Raw genomic sequence first — 22,184 nt, forward strand, 5'->3', positions numbered from 1 at the left:
ATACTATGTTCGAAACTATGGAACCAATAAATGATTGTCGGGACACTGTAAATACAGCGTACCTGGCTGTATCTGCCAAACGGCTCTGAGGAAATCCCATTCAGGGATGAAACGCGTCAGCTGATTTAATCAAACTGGTCGGGTAGTGACGTCTAAACCCTGCCTTGCAAATCCCTGACTATGCTGGAGACATCACATGGAAAAGGATACCATACGGTTTTGGAACTTACTCTTTTGCCGGCGTGTGCCCTCACCTTTTCGGATCTTGTGCTCCTTGGTGCATGACGTGGAGTGATCCAATGCACTGGAAAAGAAAGAATCACTTGATGTGACGGTGGAGGTTTGGAGACCTTAAGAAACATATGACCATACATATTGGAACTTACCTGGTGAAGGCCTTCCGTGCCGCCCGTCGAGCTGACTGTTCCTCCACACGGCTCCCCGATGCTCACTGGAAGATCAGAGGTAAAACCTGTATGACTAATGGAGGTTGGGCTTATCATATAAAAATCTTAAAAAACGGCCCTCTCCAAGAGTTGAGATCGGGAGGGCTACAGATTGACCTAAGGGTCTATGAATAAACTGCCAATCACCATTGATCCCTATAAAAACAAGGATTTAATCATTGAAAGGGGAGAGTTAAACAAACATGCTGTAAAATATGTCTCCTTTATATACAATGGCTATTTTCCTATGACGGGAACTACACTATACAGAAAGTTTCTTTCCAAGAAAAATCATTGCCAACTATCTGGAATAGGAACTCTGGCCACTCTTAGGGTAAAAAATATATATTGTCAAAAACCGCAAGTGTGAACACAACCCAGCGGTTTTTCAGAATCATTTCTCTGAGATCATACTTAGGAAATATATATATATATATATATATATATATATATATATATATATATATATATATATATATATATATATATATATAATAAATGTTATTTATCCTCTAAGGGACTCAATTCATGTATAGAAGATCGATTTCAATTGTATGTTACCGTTTCCTGGCCAGGAGATTTTTAAACTTGTGTGTATATATTTATATTCCCAAAAATATTCGGAGTTCAAAATAAAATATTTTTCATAAATTTCTATTAACCCAAGAGTGCCTAGTCATATTTCTGGAATATTTTTTCATTTCTTTTCTTTTTAGTTTCTATAGACCCTGTATCTAAGCCAAACACAAGGCAGGCTTAGATACAGGACCCCAGCAGACTGTAACGTTACACTTACCCTCCTCTTCGGCTCCGGGTGCAGCAGATGTCCCAACACCATCTAGCATTGTGACGTCATCCGCGGCGCACTGCGTCATGACGCGAGAAGAGTAGGAAGATAGGTAAGTATGTGTCGTTACTATAGTAACAGGGGCTCGTGTATTTTATTACATAGGCCCCAGTTACTATACACCGCGTTCCAAATTATTATGCAAATGTTATTTTTCGCTGATTTTCCTAAATTGTCGATGCAAATGACAGTCAGTATAATCTTCAAGCCATCAACCGTTGGAGTATAATGTACATTTTATTGAACAAATCTATAAATGATAACTTATTTTTTTTTAGAAGTAAAAAATTCAAAATGCACTGTTTCAAATTATTATGCACAACAGAGATCAAAACATTTTAAAGGTCGTAAAGAGAACTAAAAGGGTAATTTGTTGAATTTGCAGCTTCAGAAATCAAAATCTCTTTCAATCAAAAAAAACTTAGCAGGCCAAGTTACATGTTAAGGCCCCATGCACACGACCGTGCCCGCAATCACGGCCCGCGATTGCGGGCACGGGCGGCCGCTGACTGACAGCCGCATTTTCGGGCCGTGCTCCCATACAAAGTATGGGAGCACGGCCCGCAAAATGCGAAAGAACGGACATGTTCCATAATTCCCGGAACATTTCCACGGCACTGACACCCTTCCGTAGTGCTACGGAAAGGTGTCAGTGTTCAATGAAAGTGAATGGCTCCGTTTTTGCGGACCGCAATTGCGGTCCGCAAAAACGGAGGTTTTTTACGGTCGTTTGCATGGGGCCTAACATAGGACCCCTTCTTTGAAATCACCTTCACAATTCTTGCATCCATTGAATTTGTGAGTATTTGGACAGTTTCTGCTTGAATATCTTTGCAGGATGTCAGAATAGCCTCCCAGAGCTTCTGTTTTGATGTGAACTGCCTCCCACCCTCATAGATATTTTTCTTGAGGATGCTCCCAAGGTCCTCAATAGGGTTGAGGTCAGGGGAACATGGGGGCCACACCATGAGTTTCTCTCCTTTTATGCCCATACCAGCCAATGACACAGAGGTATTCTTTGCAGCATGAGATGGTGCATTGTCATGCATGAAGATAATTTTGCTACGGAAGGCACGGTTCTTCTTTTTGTACCACGGAAGAAAGTGGTCAGTCATAAACTTTACTTACTTTGCAGAGGTCATTTTCACACCGTCAGAGACCCTAAAGGGGCCTACCAGCTCTCTCCCCATGATTCCAGCCCAAAACATGACTCCACCACCTCCTTGCTGACGTCGCAGCCTTGTTGGAACATGGTGGCCATTCAGCAACCATCCACTACTCCATCCATCTGGACCATCTAGGGTTGCACGGCACTCATCAGTAAACAACACGGTTTGAAAATTAGTCTTCATGTATTTCTGAGCCCACTGCAACCGTTTCTGCTTGTGAGCATTGTTTAGGAGTGGCCGAATAATAGCTTTATGCACACTTGCAAACCTCTGGAGGATCCTACACCTTGAGGTTCGCGGGACTCCAGAGGCACCAGCGGCTTCAAATACCTGTTTGCTGCTTTGCAATGGCATTTTAGCAGCTGCTCTCCTAATCCTATTAATTTGTTTGGCAGAAACCTTCCTCATTATGCCTTTATCTGAACTAACCCGTCTGTGCTCTCAATCAGCCACAAATCTTTTCACAGTACGATGATCACGCCTAAGTTTTCTTGAAATATCCAATGTTTTCATACCTTGTCCAAGGTATTGCACTATTTCACTGTTTTCAGCAGCAGAGAGATCCTTTTTCTTTCCCATATTGCCATCCGTCTTAAGTAGTTTTCCTTTGATTGGGCACACCTGGAAAACTAATTATCACAGGTGTCTGAGATTGATTACAATGATCCAAAGAGCCCTAAGGCTGGATTCAGACGAGGTCATTACGTCTGTAATTGACGGACGTATTTCGGCCACAAGTCCTGAACCGAACACAGTGCAGGGAGTCGGGCTCCTAGCATCATAGTTATGTACGATGCTAGGAGTCCCTGCCTCGCTGCCGGACAACTGTCCCGTACTGAAAACATGATTACAGTACGGGACAGTTGTCCGGCAGCAAGGCAGGGACCTATGTTAGTCTATAGGGCCGTGCAGACAGTCAGTGATTTTTGCGCAGTGTGGGTCCGCTGCGTAAAACTCACGACATGTCCGTTCTTTGTGCGTTTTTCGTGCATCACGCACCCATTGAAGTCAATGGGTGCGTGAAAATCACGCACACCACACGGAAGCACTTCCGTGGGACGCGCGTGATTCGCGCAACAGCAGTGAAAAGTATGAATGCAAACAGAAAAGCACCACGTGCTTTTCTGTTTACAAACATCCAAACAGAGTGTCATAATGATGGCGGCTGCGCGAAAAGCACGCAGCCGTGCACCATATGATCATGACACACGGAGCTGTTAAGTGCCTTTTGCTCGTGTGAATCCGGCCTTAGGGTATGTTCACACGCAGTGTTTTTAGGCATATTTCAGGGTGTATTTCACGCCTCAAGAAACGTCGGAAAAAACGAAAGTTGAATGCCTACAAACATCTGCCCATTGAAATCAATGGGAAAAACAGCATTTAGTTCATATGGGGTGTCTTTTTATGCAGCTGTTTTACAAAAACAGAGCGTAAAAAGACGCTCCGTAAAAAGAAGTGCATGTCACTTCTTGAAGCGTTTTTTGGAGCTGAATTTACATTGAACACTATGAAAAACGCCTCAAAAGAAGCTCCAAATTAAAAGAAGCTTCATTTTCAGCTTCAAAAACGCCTGAAAATCATAGGCTGTTTTCTCTGAAAACAGCTCTGTAATTTTCAGCCGTTTTTGACTCTGCGTGTGAACATACCCTAAGGCCTCATGCACACGACCCTAAGGGTATGTGCACACGAGAACTGTCTTTTACATCTGAAAAGACAGGCTGTTTTCAGGAGAAAACAGCTGCGTCGTTTCAGACGTAAAAGCTCCTCCTCGTATTATGCGAGGCGTCTTTGACGCTCGTAATCTTGAGCTGCTCTTCATTGAATGCAATGAAGAACGGCTCAAATTACGTTGCAAAGAAGTGTCCTGCACTTCTTTGCCGAGGCAGTCAATTTACAGGTCGTCGGCACAGTACGTCGGCAAACCCATTGAAATGAATGGGCAGATGTTTGCCGACGTATTTGAGCCGTGTTTTTAGGCATAATTCGAGGCGTAAAACGCCCCGTTTACACCTAAAAATAGGTTGTGTGAACCCAGCCTAAGGGTATGTTCACACGTCCGATACGCCTGAAATTACGGAGCTGTTTCCAGGAGAAAACAGCTCCGGAATTTCAGACGTAAAGGCAAGTGCAGGCGTTTTTCGCAGCGTCCATTATGGACGTAATTGGAGCTGTTTTTCTATGGAGTCAATGGAAAACGGCTCCAATTACGTCCCAATAAGTGACAGGCACTTCTTTGACGTGGGCGTCTTTTTTACGCGCCGTCTTTTGACAGCGGCGCGTAAAAAAATCACCGTCGGCACAGAACATCGTAAAGCCCATTCAAATGAATGGGCAGATGTTTGCCGGCGCATTGGAGCCGTATTTTCGGACGTAATTCGAGGTTAAAACGCCCGAATTACGTCCGTAAATAGGGTGTGTGAACCCAGCCTAAGGCTTTTTACTGTCCGCAAATATGTACTCGACAGCTATAGGCAAGTCCGTGCTTCAATTGCGGACAAGAATAGGACATGTTTTATATTTTCCGGATCATTTCAACGGCCCGGACACACATCCATAAATATATGGAAAGGTCTCTGAAAATGACGGTTCTTAGTGATAAGAAAAAACACAAGAAATAGCAGCATAGGGACATAGTATTAATTACAGGTTGTTATTGTTACCTGACCCTTTTGCAGGGAAGGGAGATAACACAATCCCTTTGGTCGAAAAGGGTCAGGTAATAATAAAAACATCCTACACCCTCCCCCTACAACTGACTACCTTTTCCCCCAGGAACCTGAATTTATACAGTATATATTTAGGACATAGGGTTTTTCTTTTTGCTGATTGAAATCAATTCTATTATTTTTATTGTTAGGGTATGTGCACACACACTAATTACGTCCGTAATTGACGGACGTATTTCGGCCGCAAGTAGTGGACCGAACACAGTGCAGGGAGCCGGGCTCCTAGCATCATACTTATGTACGATGCTAGGAGTCCCTGCCTCTCTGTGGAACTACTGTCCCGTACTGAAAACATGATTACAGTACGGGACAGTTGTCCTGCAGAGAGGCAGGGACTCCTAGCGTCGTACATAACTATGATGCTAGGAGCCCGGCTCCCTGCACTGTGTTCGGTCCGGGACTTGCGGCCGAAATACGTCCGTCAATTACGGACGTAATTAGTGTGTGTGCACATACCCTTACTTGAAATCAACTTTATTTATGAGTTTCACTTTATTTATTCATTGTGAATTGTATTATTACTATAGCTATTGTCATATTTATTGTAGTTAAAATCGTTTCCTTTAAAATACATTATTATTTTTTTTTTTTTAAATTAGGCTTTTTTATCGGGAGTTTTTTTTCATGACGAATTATGCCACTTATAGGACACCATGCGTTAACACTGCTTATGTTTGAGTAATGTCTATTAATTTATTATTTCAATAAGCTGGTTGTAACTTTTATATAAACAGAAAATCTGTAGACAAAGTTCTTAAGTCTCGCTCATTACTTTCTCTCACTAACCTTCCCCAAGCCCCTTCACCGCATTTATTTTTTCTCTTTTTTTTCCTTTGAACACTGCACATCTTTTATGAAACATAAATATTTTATTCTTCCTGATAAAGGGACCGGTCCGGTCCTGAAACGCATTGATCCTTTTATCTGTTAGCAAATAAATCCAAGTCTATCTACCTTTGCAAAGTGTCTGTTATCCAGCAGCACCGTTTCTATATATATTCAGTGTAGTATTTGTCACATTGTTAGGGTTTATTTCTATTGCAAAGTCTTTAACCCAGTCAACTTGCATCCATCGGACTTTTTTTTATTTATTTGTTTATTTTTTATTAAGAGCAATGTAGCTTTTTATTAACGGAGAATCCAGCTGCATTTTCCATATTATATCCCTAATGATAACCTGAAGGTTTTGGTGACCTTTCTTTCTAATGCGCTAATGTGTTAATACCGGTTTCTTTAATCTGGGCTTTCCATCTGTTGTCTGGGCAACCTTTATACATTGCTTCAGGCCTTCAGGCAGGTAGGTAATTCGGACACTGCCTACACATTACCTTAGTTTGTAGTGTGTGATGGGTAATGCATGGAGATTCTTTTTTTTTTTGCTTTCTAAGGTAATGTGTTTTTCAATTTCTTGAGGCTGGAGTCACACATATAGTTTTGATGCCGTTTTTAGTACAGTTTTTCCGTTATACTTTCCCTTCTTTTTGGATCGATAACCTGTTCTTGGCTAAAAAAAATGCCATCAAAAACTGTATTAAAGACTGCATTAAAGCTGCATGTGTGGAGTAAGGGCAGTAGATACATAGGCTGGGTTCACACGACCTATTTTCAGACGTAAATGAGGCGTATTATGCCTCGTTTTACGTCTGAAAATAGGGCTCCAATACGTCGGCAAACATCTGCCCATTCATTTGAATGGGTTTGCCGACGTACTGTGCAGACGACCTGTCATTTACGCGTCGTCGTTTGACAGCTGTCAAACGACGACGCGTAAATTGACTGCCTCAACAAAGAAGTGCAGGACACTTCTTTGCAACGTAATTTGAGCCATTCTTCATTGAAGTCAATGAAGAGCCGCTCAAGATTTACGAGCGTCAAAGACGCCTCGCATAATGCGAGGAGGAGCTTTTACGTCTGAAACGAGGCAGCTGTTTTCTCCTGAAAACAGTCTGTCTTTTCAGACGTAAAAGCTACTTCTCGTGTGCACATACCCATAAGGAGATGCTGTCTGTAAGTATCAAACAGGCATAAATTCCACAGTGCAAAAACAAGGCTGCCGCGTTTCACCGATCACTGACTGTAAAGTGGGTTTTACACTGGACGATTATCAGGCAGACAAGCGATCATATAACGCTCGTTGCCGATAATTGATAATAGCGATCAGCAGATGAACGAGCAAACGCTTGATTATCTGCTGATCGTATAGTTTTAAAAAAGTTAAATATTATCTTTGTCGGCAGTACATCCCACTGTGTAAACAGGGACATGCGCTGCCGACATGATAATAATGTATGGAGACGAGTGATCCGAGTAACAACCGCTCGTCTCTATCCATAGCTCTATGTGACAGGAACAAACGAGCGCCGATCAACGATGTCTCGTTGATCAGCACTCGCTGCACCGGCCTATTGTCGGCCGGTGTAAAAGGCCCTTAAGGTGGAAATCTTCAAATATATTTTTTTAGTTAGTATTAGTAATTGATAAATAAAAAAATAAAAAAATGAAGGGTGGTGCCCAAGTTAGGGCTGATAAAGGTTAAGGGCAGGTTCAGACGTGGCGGAATTGCTGTGGAATTCCGCTGCGGACAGTCCGCCAGTGGAATTCTCCAGCGGCCGTTTTTATATTTGTTTCTATAGATTTTTAGGAAAGTTAGTTCAGACGTTGCGGAAAACTCTGCTACGGGCCATAGGCTGCAGTGCGGAATTTTCAGTCCGCAGCATGCACTGTCTGTTGTGGAGAAGAAGCGGAATTTCACTGCGTATTTCAGCCTTTGCAATGCAAAAACTGAAATCGATGGCAAGTCCGCTGTGTTTTCTGCAACGTCTGAATTACCTGTCAACTATTCAAATGTTGGTGCACATTCGTTGTGTAATTGCCCCAAATCAGCACCAACATTTGCAGCGGAAAAACTCTGCCACGTCTGAATGTGCACTAAAGGTTACCAGTATCTGTATGTAACTTGTTTCTAGGGTTTCTGTATTTGTCTTATACACTTTACCTGTTGGGGAAGTCCTGTAATCGCCCTGAAAAGCTTCCCCATCACTGGAGCCTTTCCCTAGCTATTGTCCTTTTCAGCTTTGTAGTCATTATTATTATTTATTTTTTTTGCAGAGTCATCAGAGGACACTGTAGAGCAGGGGTTGGCAACCTTTTTTGTGTAGCGTGCCGATTTAAAAAAAGAAAATTAAATAAAATGAATTACTCAGTGTGCCATGCAAGAAGAAAGTCATATAAAACCCAAACCCTTACCATGTATATGACATAAACCCACTGGCGTAGCTATAGGGGTCGCAGCGGTCGCAATTGCGACCGGGCCCCGAAGCCAGGGGGGCCCACGGCCCCCCGCACCACATCAATAAAAAGTTACTATAGTAACTCGGGCCGCGGGCCCCTGTTACTATAGTAACATACTTTACTTACCTTCCTGGTTCCGGATGGCAGCGGAGGTCCTGACGTCAGGCGCTGTGCGCAGCGCATGACGTCACAGCGCTATGCGCCGCGCACAGCATCGAGACGACAGAACTCCCGCCGCGACCGAAGAGGAAGGTAAGGTTAGCCCTGACTGGCGGGGACCGACTCCCGGGACCCGCCAATCAGCTGTTTTGAAGGGGCCGCAGCACTCGTACGAGAGCTGCTCCCCTTCATTCCGGTCACACTGTGAATCCGTGTCGGCGATTCACAGTGTGAGCGAGTAGTGAAATGAAGGGGAAGCAGCTCTCGTACGAGTGCTGCGGCCCCTTCAAAACAGCTGATTTGCGGGTCCCGGGCGACACATCAGCTATTGATGGCCTATCCTGTGGATAGGCCATCAATGTTTAGGGACTGCACAACCCCTAAGCCTACGATGTAGCAGGCTTATGGGGCCCATGAGACAGGATCACAGATTGTGTGATCCTGTCTGCTGGGCCCTGTATCTAAGCCAATCACATGGTAGGCTTAGATACATGGCCCATGTGTGATCCTGTCTGCTGGGCCCTGCATCTAAGCCAATCACATGGTAGGCTTAGATACATGGCCCATGTGTGATCCTGTCTGCTGGGCCCTGTATCTAAGCCAATCACATGGTAGGCTTAGATACATGGCCCATGTATGATCCTGTCTGGTGGGCCCTGTATATAAGCCTACCACACTGTAGGCTTAGATACATGGCCCATGCGTGATCCTGTCTGCTGGGCCCTGTATCTAAGCCTACCACACTGTAGGTTTAGAGACAGGGCCCCAGCACACAGTAATCTTATACTGTATAAGATTACTGTCTGCTGGACCCTGTATCTAAGCCTACGTTGTGGTAGGCTTAGATACAGGGTCCCACAGACAGTATCACACATGGGACCTGTATCTAAGCCTAACACACGTGTTACTAATCATTTTTTGTGTGTTTTCTTACAGGTTCGGTCGTTGAACTACGTCGGATTCCAGGACTACTTCGATGCCAGCTTTTTTTTATTATCAATAAAATGGTTAATGAGGGCTGTGTGTTTTTTTTTTTATTTCAATAAAATATTTTTTCTATGTCTTTGTGTTTTTTTTTAAACTATATTACTACCGCCTTAGTAATGGCCGCCGGCTGATTGACAGTATCCATTGCTAAGGCGGGGCTTAGTGTTAGCCGGTGCAGAGGCTAACACTAACCCCCTTTATTACCCCGGTACCCACCGCCACCAGGGGTGTTGGGAAGAGCCGGGTACGATCCAGTACCTGACCATCTGTAGTGATGGTCGGCCACTGGGGTGGCCGCAGGCTGGTATTATCAGGAGGGGAAAGGCCAAAAACAGTGGCCCTTCCTACCCTGGTGATGCTAGGCTGCTGCTGCTTTATTGTATCTGGCTGGTTATGAAAAATGGGGGGGACCCCACGTCATTAAAAAAATAATAATAATAATTGGAAAGAACGATGTGGGGTCCCCCCCAATTTTCATAACCAGCCAGATGCAACACAGCAGCAGCAGGCAGCATTACAAGGGTGGGAAGGGCCACTGTTTTTGGCCTTCCCCAGCCTAATACTACCAGCCTGCGGCCACCCCGGTGCCTGCCCGTCACTACAGATGGTCGTGTACTGGTTCGTACCCGGCTCTTCCCAGTACTCCTGGTGGCGGTGGGTACCGGGGTAATAATGGGGGTTAGTGTAGCCTCTGCACCGGCTAACATTAAGCCTCGCCTTAGTAATGGAGGTTGTCAATCAGCCAGCGGCCATTACTAAGGCGGTGATAATAAAGTTTAAAAAGATACAAGCACATAGAAAAAATATTTTATTGAAATAAAAAAGCAACCCTCATTAATCATTTTATTGAGAATAAAAAAAACGCCGTCATAGAAGTCCTTGTATCCGAAGTCCAACAACCAAACCTGTAAAAAAACACAAACACACAAAAATAATCAGTAACACATAAAGAAGCAAAATTATTATTCTTACCTGTCCTGGGTCCAGCGCTGGAGCCGCAATGTCAGCGAGCTGGGCCCTGTATCTAATCCAATCATGTGTGATACTGTCTGCTGAGCTGTGTATCTAATCCAATCATGTGTGATACTGTCTGCTGAGCTGTGTATCTAATCCAATCATGTGTGATACTGTCTGCTGGGCCCTGTATCTAATTGTATCTTGTGTGATACTGTCTGCTGAGCTGTGTATCTTATCCTATCATGTGTGATACTGTCTGCTGAGCCACTGTATCTAATCCTATCATGTGTGGTACTGTTTGCTGAGCCACTGTATCTAATCCTATCATGCGTGATACTGTCTGCTGAGCTGTGTATCTAATCCTATCATGTGTGATACTGTCTGCTCAGCCACTGTATCTAATCCTATCATGTGTGATACTGTCTGCTGGGCCACTGTATCTAATCCTAATCCTATCATGTGTGATACTGCCTTCTGAGCCACTGTATCTAATCCTATCATGTGTGATACTGTCTGCTGGGCCCTATATATAATCCTATCATGTGTGATACTGTCTGCTGAGCCACTGTATCTAATCCTATCATGTGTGATACTGCCTTCTGAGCCACTGTATCTAATCCTATCCTGTGTGATACTGTCTGCTGAGCCACTGTATCTAATCCTATCCATAGGTTATAGGGTCGTAGTGCTATAGATATGCTATGCTTATATACACACTTTTTTTTGTGCGGACACATATGTATTGGGGCTATTTCCCTGACATTTTAAGCCCTGAGGGTATGTTCACACGGCAGCGTCTGTTACGGCTGAAATTACGGTGCTGTTTTCAGGAGAAAACAGCACCGTAATTTCAGCCGTAATGGCATGTGCAGGCGTCTTTCGCTGCGTCCATTACGGACGTAATTGGAGCTGTTTTTCTATGGAGTCCATGGAAAACGGCTCCATTTACGTCTGAAGAAGTGACAGGCACTTCTTTGACGCGGGCGTCTTTTTTACGTAAAAAAAAATGACCGTCGGCACAGAACATCGTAAGACCCATTCAAATAAATGGGCAGATGTTTACCAACGCTTTTGAGCCGCATTTTCGGACGTAATTCAATGCTAAAACGCCCGAATTACGTCCGTAAATAGGGTGTGTGAACCCAGCCATAGTGACGCCCCCGGCTGCTAGTGCTGCATTGTTGGGTCACTTAGGAGACCCAGCGATGCAGCTGAAAGCTGCGGACCATCGGCCATGAGAAGTTTGCGGGGGGGGGGGGCCCAGTAAGAATTCTTGCATCGGGGCCCATGAGCCTTTAGCTACGCCCCTGCATAAACCAATCAGTTAATCAAACTTACATTTCAGCGTGACCCATGTCCCTGATTTCCTTCGCATAGATGATCCATCTGTGGTGCATATGAGGTGACTTTCAGCAGAACACAGGCCTTACAGTGGTCAGTAGCAAGCGTGCTTCGTAAGGGGCTGATGGAATGTGAGAAGATCTGCTCAGACAAATATGTAAAAAGTTACAGTCGCCCAGAGACAAGCTCACCTATTGTTCCTTGCAAGGCTTATGACGGATGAGGGAACATGATGTATTAGGGGTAACAGCCGGCGCTCATAGAATTGTACTGCATACATGAGACTGGTTCCTAAATCCCAACTAAATTCCACCCCCTTGGCTTGATTTACGGCTCTAGCGTGCGCAGAAGTCACTGGTTTCTTTAGGGAAATCTCGTGCAAGCTCCGTGTGTCCCCTGGCCCTGATGAAACCAGTCTCATCAGGCGTATACTAGATCAAGCCAAGGGGGCGGTGTTGGGCTAGGTTTAGGCTGGAGAGCACTTGCTGAGCTTATGACTCAGTTTGCAAGGCAAAAATGCTCTGCATGCCAGCTGTGGCACACATGCCATTGGTTGCTGACCTCTGCTGTAAGGTTTAAACGGGTTGTCCAGGCAAAGGGTGTTTTTTCATACTGATGACCTATCCACAGGATAGGTCATCAATAAATGATTGGTGGGGGTCTGACCCTTACCGATCATGTGGACCCTTACTGATCATATACTGATGACCTATCCTGTGGATAGGTCATCATTATGAAAAACTGCCCCTGCCTGGACGACCCCTTTAAAAGTAAAGCAGGATTAATGGACACCACCGCAAAGGCAGCACAGGATGATTCAAGCCACAATGGCATCCATCAAAAATACAAGCATTTTGCAAGTACAACATTTTTTACAAAACCCTAATGGGACAACTTGTGAACATTTGCCCTATCAGAACATAGTACATCATAGAAGAGGGTCCCCCCCCCCCTCATGACCCCGCTCTATTAGCCAGGGTAGCATGTTACTGCAAAGAGAGCCTCGATCTCTGTATGACATAGCGCAACCATGTATTACATGGTCATACAGATGTAGCCGTCTTTATCTTGACTTTTATCAGAGTCAAGTTAAAGATGGCTACATCCTTATACTCATGGTTGTCTGTCAATTCAGTTATGCGTACAATGTTATATAACATTTATTTTGCAGCAGTCTCTGCAAGAGAAATGTGTGTGCTGCTGGACTGAAAAAAAACGAAAAACTTTACTTCTTCATGGTCAATTTATTGGGTCTTCCTCACCTGGTGTGTCCTCTCCCTGCAGTCACCAGTATGGAGTCTCTGGAGACTTCCGTTCTGCTCCTTTCGCTTCTTTGCCATAGACTCTACTGACATTTTAAATGAAGAGCCAGATAAGTCTAGGGGGAAGGTTTCTGGCTACCGATTACTCCTTTGTGCAGTGAGGGGAAGCGGTAAACTTGTTATGTCATCATTTGTTCCCTTAGTAACAAATGTAATCTTTCTAAGAACTATTAGCTGCTAACCTGGTTATTGTCTAAATGAAATGTCAAGACTGAAATAACTATTCAGATCCTGACAATGTATTCATTTTTACTTCTGAATGAAGATTTACTTTAGGATAGTGATTTTAGCGAACAGCCCAAACATACAGAGTTTTCTACTCCCTTCACATAAAAGTTGGGTTCGTCACTTATGTTGAAGACCCTTCAGAATCTTTGCTGCTGTTTAGCATTGCATCTATTTCTCCAACAGCTAACATCAGTGTAATAATGTATATAGATCTACCACGGAACAACAAGGGATTAACAGGGGTGCAATAATGTACATAGACCTGCCATGGAACAACAAAGGATTAACAGGGGTGCAATAATGTATATAGATCTGCCATGAAACAACAAGGGATTAACAGGGGTGCAATAATGTATATAGACCTGCCATGGAACAACAAGGGAATTAACAGGGGTGCAATAATGTACATAGACCTGCCATGGAACAACAAGGGATTAACAGGGGTGCAATAATGTATATAGACCTGCCGTGGAAAAACAAGGGAATAACAGGGGTGTAATAATGTATATAGACCTTCCATGGAAAGACAAGGGAATAACAGGGGTGCAATAATGTATATGGACCTGCCATGGAAAGACAAGGGAATAACAGGGGTGCAATAATGTATATAGACCTGCCATGGAACAACAAGGGATTAACAGGGGTGCAATAATGTATATAGACCTGCCATGGAACAACAAGGGAATTAACAGGGGTGCAATAATGTACATAGACCTGCCATGGAGCAACAAGGGATTAACAGGGGTGCAATAATGTATATAGACCTGCCGTGGAACAACAAGGGATTAACAGGGGTGCAATAATGTATATAGACCTGCCGTGGAACAACAAGGGATTAACAGGGGTGCAATAATGTATATAGACCTGCCGTGGAACAACAAGGGAATAACAGGGGTGCAATAATGTATATAGACCTGCCATGGAACAACAAGGGATTAACAGGGGTGCAATAATGTATATAGACCTGCCATGGAACAACAAGGGATTAACAGGGGTGCAATAATGTATATAGACCTGCCATGGAAAGACAAGGGATTAACAGGGGTGCAATAATGTATATAGACCTGCCATGGAACAACAAGGGAATTAACAGGGGTGCAATAATGTATATAGACCTGCCATGGAACAACAAGGGATTAACAGGGGTGCAATAATGTATATAGACCTGCCGTGGAACAACAAGGGATTAACAGGGGTGCAATAATGTATATAGACCTGCCGTGGAACAACAAGGGATTAACAGGGGTGCAATAATGTATATAGACCTGCCATGGAACAACAAGGGGTGCAATAATGCAACAGGGGTGCAATAATGTACATAGACCTGCCATGGAACAACAAGGGATTAACAGGGGTGCAATAATGTATATAGACCTGCCGTGGAAAAACAAGGGAATAACAGGGGTGTAATAATGTATATAGACCTGCCATGGAAAGACAAGGGAATAACAGGGGTGCAATAATGTATATAGACCTGCCATGGAAAGACAAGGGAATAACAGGGGTGCAATAATGTATATAGACCTGCCGTGGAACAACAAGGGATTAACAGGGGTGCAATAATGTATATAGACCTGCCGTGGAACAACAAGGGAATAACAGGGGTGCAATAATGTATATAGACCTGCCGTGGAACAACAAGGGATTAACAGGGGTGCAATAATGTATATAGACCTGCCATGGAACAACAAGGGATTAACAGGGGTGCAATAATTTATATAGACCTGCCATGGAAAGACAAGGGATTAACAGGGGTGTAATAATGTATATAGACCTGCCGTGGAAAAACAAGGGAATAACAGGGGTGTAATAATGTATATAGACCTGCCGTGGAAAAACAAGGGAATAACAGGGGTGTAATAATGTATATAATGTGTATAGACCTTACACAGAATAACAAGGGAATAACAGGGGATAGCTTGGGCAGTTGTTAATATTGTCTGCTCTGCTCAGCTAAAAGTGATATGTTTTGTGGTAACACTAGGTTTCACCTCTCTATTAGGCTGGGTTGCCAAAGTGCAGTTTTTGCTGCAGGTTTTTCGAGACATGCAGCAAAACCCTAAGGGCAGAGGCTGAACTAGATGATGTAGCAGCAGCAGAATAAACAAGCTGACACGTCTGCTGAAGCAGACAGAATAGTGTAAAATGCATAAGTAGAACTGTACACAGGTACAAGTAAGGTTGGGTTCTCACAGTGCAAATTTGCTGCAGATTTTGCATGTGTTTAAGCAAAAACCAGGAGCGGAACCTAAACAGAAGAATTTTGTAAAAGTAGTAAAACAGAAAAACTATATATATTTGATTTTGCCATGAATGTACTGACGTAAGGTCATATGTTTTGTACCCAGTTATTTGATATTGATGGAGATGGCAGTATCACAAAGGATGAATTTAGTTCCCTGTTAAGATCTTCACTGGGAGTCCCAGATCTTGATGTTTCCAAACTCTTCCAGGATATGGATGCTGATGAATCAGAAAAGATCTCCTATGGTAAGCAGGCCCGGAAACACATACAGTACAATCGTTGTATAGAAGGCATTAATGGCACTGTTTATATAATTTAATTGAGATGCACCACTACCATTTCATGTGAAGTCCCCCTAGGCCGATTTCACACTTGGCATTCAGCTGCCTTTTTCACACTTTTTAAAAAAAAAAAAAAAAAATTGTGGGGGGTTGTCTAAAACACAGTGGCTCGATGTTGGTTTAAAGTCTAGTCTAGTAAAATATGAAAAAGGTTACATATTGTATACAGTGTTTTGGTTTGTAGCGTCCTTGAAGTCAATGGTTTTTTATCAAAACGCAACCTGCTCTAGGTATGGCATTTTATCAGGCAGTTTTCTCCAAAGGCTTTTCAATTGAATTTCATAAATGCCTGGAAAAACAAAACAAATAAAAAAACAACCCACTAAAACCAGCTGTAAAAAAACAACATAAAATAAGAAGCTTCAAGCAGGTGTTTTTTACATGAGTTTTAAAACGCAACAAAAGAAAACCTGTGTGAAGAAGTCTTAAAGTGTATCTAACATTTAGGTGACTTTTCAGAATGAGCTGTCATATGTGTGTATATGAGGAATAACAAGATTTCTGAACATTATATGACTTGTATCCTCCATTATAGCAGTTTTCCCCTCTGCAAGCTCTATCCCTAATTCTCAGTTTTCCTTGAAATAGTGGGTGGAGCTTAACTTCTATCATGTCTCCCATACACAGCACACATAAAGAGAACGCCTTGCTTTTCAATCCCTTAGTAGCACACCAGAGAAACAGCAACATGGGGGGGGGGGGGGGGCATTAAACAGCAGTACTGAACAGTGTAGCTGTGAAACTAGCACTTGGGTGAGATATAACACCTATTAGAAGCTGCAGAAGTGTCTCTGTGTGTCTCTCTGCCTATCAATATTAATCTTCTTGTGTTCCCTCCTCCCTCTCCGCTCTCCATAGACTTCTATGGACAGCATGTAACCTGTTCCCTCAGTAAACTGATAATCCGTCTAGTCCCTAAAGATGGATTTTAGTAGTGAATTAAGAGTGCATGATTTGTGAAGAAGGCAGGAGGTGGAGGAGGGGGAAAAGGACAATCAGTGGAGAAAGAGAGACATTTTTCTCTAATAAAATATATTACAATTTCTTATATTTGCCTGTACTCTTGATTTATGCAGAGTTTATTGAAAGGTTAGTGTCTATTTAAGTGCCTGTTCGCATCAGCATTTGGGTTCCGTTTATCGGTTCTGTTCAACATTTCCGTCAGGAGAATCGATAAACGGAAAGCCAAACGAAAACTATCGCTTTAGTTTGCATTACCATTGATTTCAATGGTAATACTTCCGTTTCAGTTGGTTTCACGGAAACAATAGTGCTGTCGACACTTTACGAAACGGAAAGAAACTGAAACTAACTGAAATGGAAGCATTACCATTGAAATTAATGGTAATGCAAACGGAAGTAATAGTTTCCGTTCGGCTTTCCGTTCATCAGTTTCTTTGAACGGAACTGATGTACAGAACCCGAATGTTGATGTGAACAGGCCCTTAGTCTTCTTTCGAATACACCATGTTTATTTGCTGTGTCATTATATAGCATACTGCAATTACTTTTATATAAATGAAGACCAAAAACCTTGTGTTTTAAAATATTTTTAAATTTTTTTTGTCTCTTTTAGAGGAGTTCAGAAACTTTTTTCTCAATCATCCAGAATATGCAAAATTGTTTACAACTTACCTTGACCACCAGAAATATTACTTGCATGTACTGCAGCAAGAGGAGGAGGAAGACAAGAATTTAGAATGTTTTATAGAAAGAATCCAAGACATCAGCAGCAGCTCAGAGGAAACTCTTAGTTCATCAGACAAAAAAGAAGACTGAATGATTGAAAATTGAAAAGTTTTTTGCTTTTTTTAATTTTTTTATGTTGGGGTGCAAGCACAATGGAAAATTCCCCCCATGTTTTTCTGTTGTGGTAAATGACTCTTTACACATGTATTTTGTTCGACATGGTGGGGCTTTTGAAATATATAATTGCGATGTAAACCACGCATTTTATTGTAACACCAGACTTAAATGATAACTCTTCCTTATCTATAGCAAAAAGAAAAATGTGGTTTTCTGTAGTTTTTAGCAAAACTGCATCAAAATGCAACAAAACATGCATGTGAAAATATTATAATTGAGTTTTGTGTGAAGTAACTTACAGGCTATGTAAAACGTTGACATGGAAAATAATTTATATGTATACTATATGGACTCAAGTATTGGGACACACCCCATATTCATTGAATACAGGTGTTTCATTCAGTGCCATAGTCACTGGTGTATAAAATCAGGCACCTAGCCATGAAGTCTGCCTATACAAACATTTGTGAAACAATGGGTTGTTCTAAAGAGCTCACTGAATTCCATCGTGGTTCTGTAATAGGTCGCCACCGTTGTAACAAGTCAGTTTGTCAAATTTCTCCCCTCCTAGATATTCCATCATCAACTGTGAGTGATATTATTGCAAAGTGGAAGTGTTTAGGAACCACAGCAACTCAGCCAAAAAGTGGCAGACCACGTAATGTTACATAGCAGGGTCATCGAGTGCTGAGGCGCATAGTGCGTAAAGTTGTCAACGCTCTTCTGACTCAATGATACACAATTGCAGAGTTCCAAACCTCCTCTGGTATTAATCGCCCCACAAAACTGTGCCCCGGTAGCTTCATTGCTTGACTTTCCATGGTCGAGCAGTAGCATGCAAGCCTTACATCACCACGCACAATGCCAAGAGTCTGATGCAGTGGTGAAAAGCATGCCGCCACTGGACTCTGGAGCAGTAAAAACAGGGCCGCCATCAGGGGTGTATTAGGGGTACTGGTGTAAGGGGCCCGGCCAAACCTAATTGAAAGGGGGGCCCGGCAACTGCCGCGACTTGCCATTGGTAGAAAAAAACGGGCCCCTGCAATGGGGCCCGTTTTTTTCACCACAGAATGTTGTGAGCTGCGGGCCCCCCTCTCGTCATGGGGGCCGTCGAACCGCCCGCGCGCGCGCACAAGGAAACTCCCGCGCGCGCACAAGGAAACTCCCGCGCGTGCGCACAAGGAAACTCCCGCGCGTGCGCACTTGCGAGCGTCCGCGAGCACGCACCCACGAAAGCCCGCACTCGAGACCGAGCGTGCACCCGCGAAAGCACGGAAGCGCGCTCCCGCGATCGCCAGCGCGCGCACCCGCGAACGAAGCGCGCGCAGCCGCGGACACACACATGGACACAACTTACCTGGAGCCTGGCTGGACGTCTGGACCGAAGACATCGCCTGAAGAGGACTGGAGTGGGAGCCAGCAGCTCTTCTGACACAGTGAGTAAAGTGTCTGAAAGTGCTGTTTCTGTATGGCCCTGTTCACACAGAGTATTTTGAAGGCAGAAAAAAATCTGCCTCAAAATTCCTTACAGAATTTTGAGGCAGATTTTGACCTGCCCACACTATCTTGCCGCGTTTTTTTGCTGCGTTTTTTGCCCGCGGCGATTGAGGACAGCAGACAAAAAATGCAGCGAAAAATGCATTTTCTGCCTCCCATTGATTTCGATGGGAGGTCAGAGGCGGAACCGCGGCAAGAAAGGACGTGCTGCTTTTTCTTTTTTCCGCGACTGGCTCCCATTGATTTCAGATTAAATCAATGGGAGGCGGTTTTGGAAGTTGTTTGGTGCTGATTCTGACGCAGTGTCCGAGTCAATATCAAGGCCCAAAAACTCTGTGAACTGGGCCTTATTGTTAGGGCTTCTTCAGACAAACGTGTAATACGTCCGTGCAACGCGCGTGATTTTCATGCGCCTCGCACGGACTTATGTTACTCTATGGGGCCGTGCAGACTGTCAGTGATTTTCATGCAGCGTGTGTCCGCTGCGTAAAACTCACGACATGTCCGATATTTGTGCATTGTTCGCGCATAGCGCACCCATTGAAGTCAATGGGTGCGTGAAAATCCCGCCCAGCACTTCCGCAGCAGTATAAACTATGAATGAAAACACTCGGCTGCGACTGTAATACGCTGCGGATTTTCCACAATAAAATGTGTTGCATAAAATCCGCAGTGTTCATGCCTAGTGTGTTCCTACCCTAAGGCCGGATTTACACGAGCGTGTGCTTTTTGCATGTGCAAAAACGTGGCATTTTGCGCATGCAAAAGGTCCATAACAGCTCCGTGTGCCAGCAGCGTATGATGCGCGGCTGCGTGAGTTTCGCGCAGCCGCCATCATTATGACACTCTGTTTGTATGTTTGTAGCACGTGGTGCTTTTCTGTTTTCATTCATAGTTTATACTGCTGCGGAAGTGCTGGGCGGGATTTTCACACACCCATTGACTTCAATGGGTGCGTGATGCGCGAACAATGCACAAATATCGGACATGTCGTGAGTTTTACGCAGCGGACTCACGCTGCGTGAAAATCACTGACAGTCTGCACGGCCCCATAGAGTAACATAGGTCCGTGCGAGGCGCGTGAAAATCACGCACGTTGCACGGATGTATTACACGTTCGTCTGAATAAGCCCTAACAATAAGGCCCAGTTCACAGAGTTTTTGGGCCTTGATATTGACTCGGACACTGCGTCAGAATCAGCACAAAAACACTTCCAAAACCGCCTCCCATTGATTTAATCTGAAATCAATGGGAGCCAGTCGCGGAAAAAATAAAAAGCAGCACGTCCTTTCTTGCCGCTGGTCTGCCTCTGACCTCCCATCTAAATCAATGGGAGGCAGAAAATGCATTTTTCGCTGCGTTTTTTGTCTGCTGTCCTCAATCGCCGCGGGCAAAAAACGCGGCAAGATAGTGTGGGCAGGTCAAAATCTGCCTCAAAATTCGGTGCGCGGTTCCAGGCGGTCGCCGGTGCGCATACGCGGGAGTTTGCGGGTGCGCGCGATCAATCGCACGGGCGGCGGTGTTTGCCGGCCCCCATGACGACCCCCATGCTACCCAGGGCCGCCATCAGGGGGGGGTATCAGGGGTACTGATGTGAGAGGCCCGGCCAAACCTAATTGAAAGGGGGGCCCGCAGCTCATGACATTCTTTTGGTGAAAAAAACGGGCCCCATTGCAGGGACCTGTTTTTTTTCTACCAAAGGCAAGTCGCGGCAGTTTGCCGGGCCCCCCTTTCAATTAGGTTTGGCCGGGCCTCTCACATCAGTACCCCTAATACCCCCCCTGATGGCGGCCCTGGGTACCATGATATAGTGCTGGACGGAGTACCGTTAACATGATACCAACCGTTAACAGGCGGTGCCACGGTAGGGGGGCCCAGAAAATTTAGCTGTAGGGGGCCCTGAAATTCCTGATGGCGGCCCTGAGTAAAAATGTATTCTGTGGAGTGAAAATTATGCTTTTCTATCTAGAAGTCTGATGGACAAGTCTGGGTTTGCAAATGCCAGGAGAACATTACCTGCCGGAATGCATTGTGCCATCTGTAGAGCTTGGTAGAGGAGGGATAATGCTATGTGGTGCTTTTTTTCAGGGGCTAGACTAGGCCTCTTAGATTTAGTGAAGGGAAATCTTAATGCTTCAGCAAACCAAGAAATTTTGGAAAATTGTAAGCATCCAACTTTGTGGGAACAGTTTGAGAATGCCTTTTTCTGTTTCAGCATTACTGTGCTCCTGTGCACAAAGCAAGGTCCATAAAACATGGTTGAGTGAGTTTGGAGTGTAATAACTTGAATGGCCCGCACGGAGCACTGACCTCAACCATATTGAACACCGTTGGAATAAACTAGAACAGAGATTGCGAGTCAAACATTAGTGTCTGACCTCACAAATGATTTTCTGGATGAAATAGCAAAAATTCCCAGACACACTCAAAAATCTTGTAGAAAGCCTTCTAAGAAGAGTGGAAACTTTTTTTTAGCTGCAAAGGGGGAGGAGGGGGTGACCATCCTCCATATTAATGCCTATGGATTTAGAATGGATTGTCATAAAAGCTCCTGTAGGTGTATAATGTGTAGGTGTCCCAAAACTTTTGTCCATATAGTGTATGCTAGTGGTTTCCTGGAGTTAAAAAAGTTGTACTAAGTTTAATGCTGCAACCTTAATTTCAACTTGCAAGCTGCTCGTAGTTTCAGACTTTTCTCATGTAGACATGTTCCTCCTGCTAATATATGCTGCATGTGAGGTCTGTGTATCCGCAATGCTGCTGTCAACACTATTGCACAGCTTTCTCTCTACACTAGCCTGTGTGATATCCTACCTACACT

The 22,184-nt window shown here is 44.0% G+C and overlaps 1 protein-coding gene across 1 annotated transcript in view; it reads left to right on the forward strand.

Annotated features, from left to right (window-relative positions):
- Positions 1–18,003, forward strand: part of LPCAT2 (lysophosphatidylcholine acyltransferase 2) — a 101,239-nt gene extending 83,236 nt beyond the window's left edge. The window contains exons 14-15 of the mRNA XM_075836916.1: positions 15,822–15,963; positions 17,636–18,003. Coding sequence (XP_075693031.1) covers positions 15,822–15,963; positions 17,636–17,838 — 345 coding nt within the window. The 3' untranslated portion in view covers positions 17,839–18,003. The remainder of the gene's footprint in view (positions 1–15,821; positions 15,964–17,635) is intronic.
- Positions 18,004–22,184: the final 4,181 nt, after the last annotated feature.

This window comes from Rhinoderma darwinii, chromosome 9, assembly GCF_050947455.1.
Source record: "Rhinoderma darwinii isolate aRhiDar2 chromosome 9, aRhiDar2.hap1, whole genome shotgun sequence".
Taxonomy (NCBI): domain Eukaryota; kingdom Metazoa; phylum Chordata; class Amphibia; order Anura; family Rhinodermatidae; genus Rhinoderma; species Rhinoderma darwinii.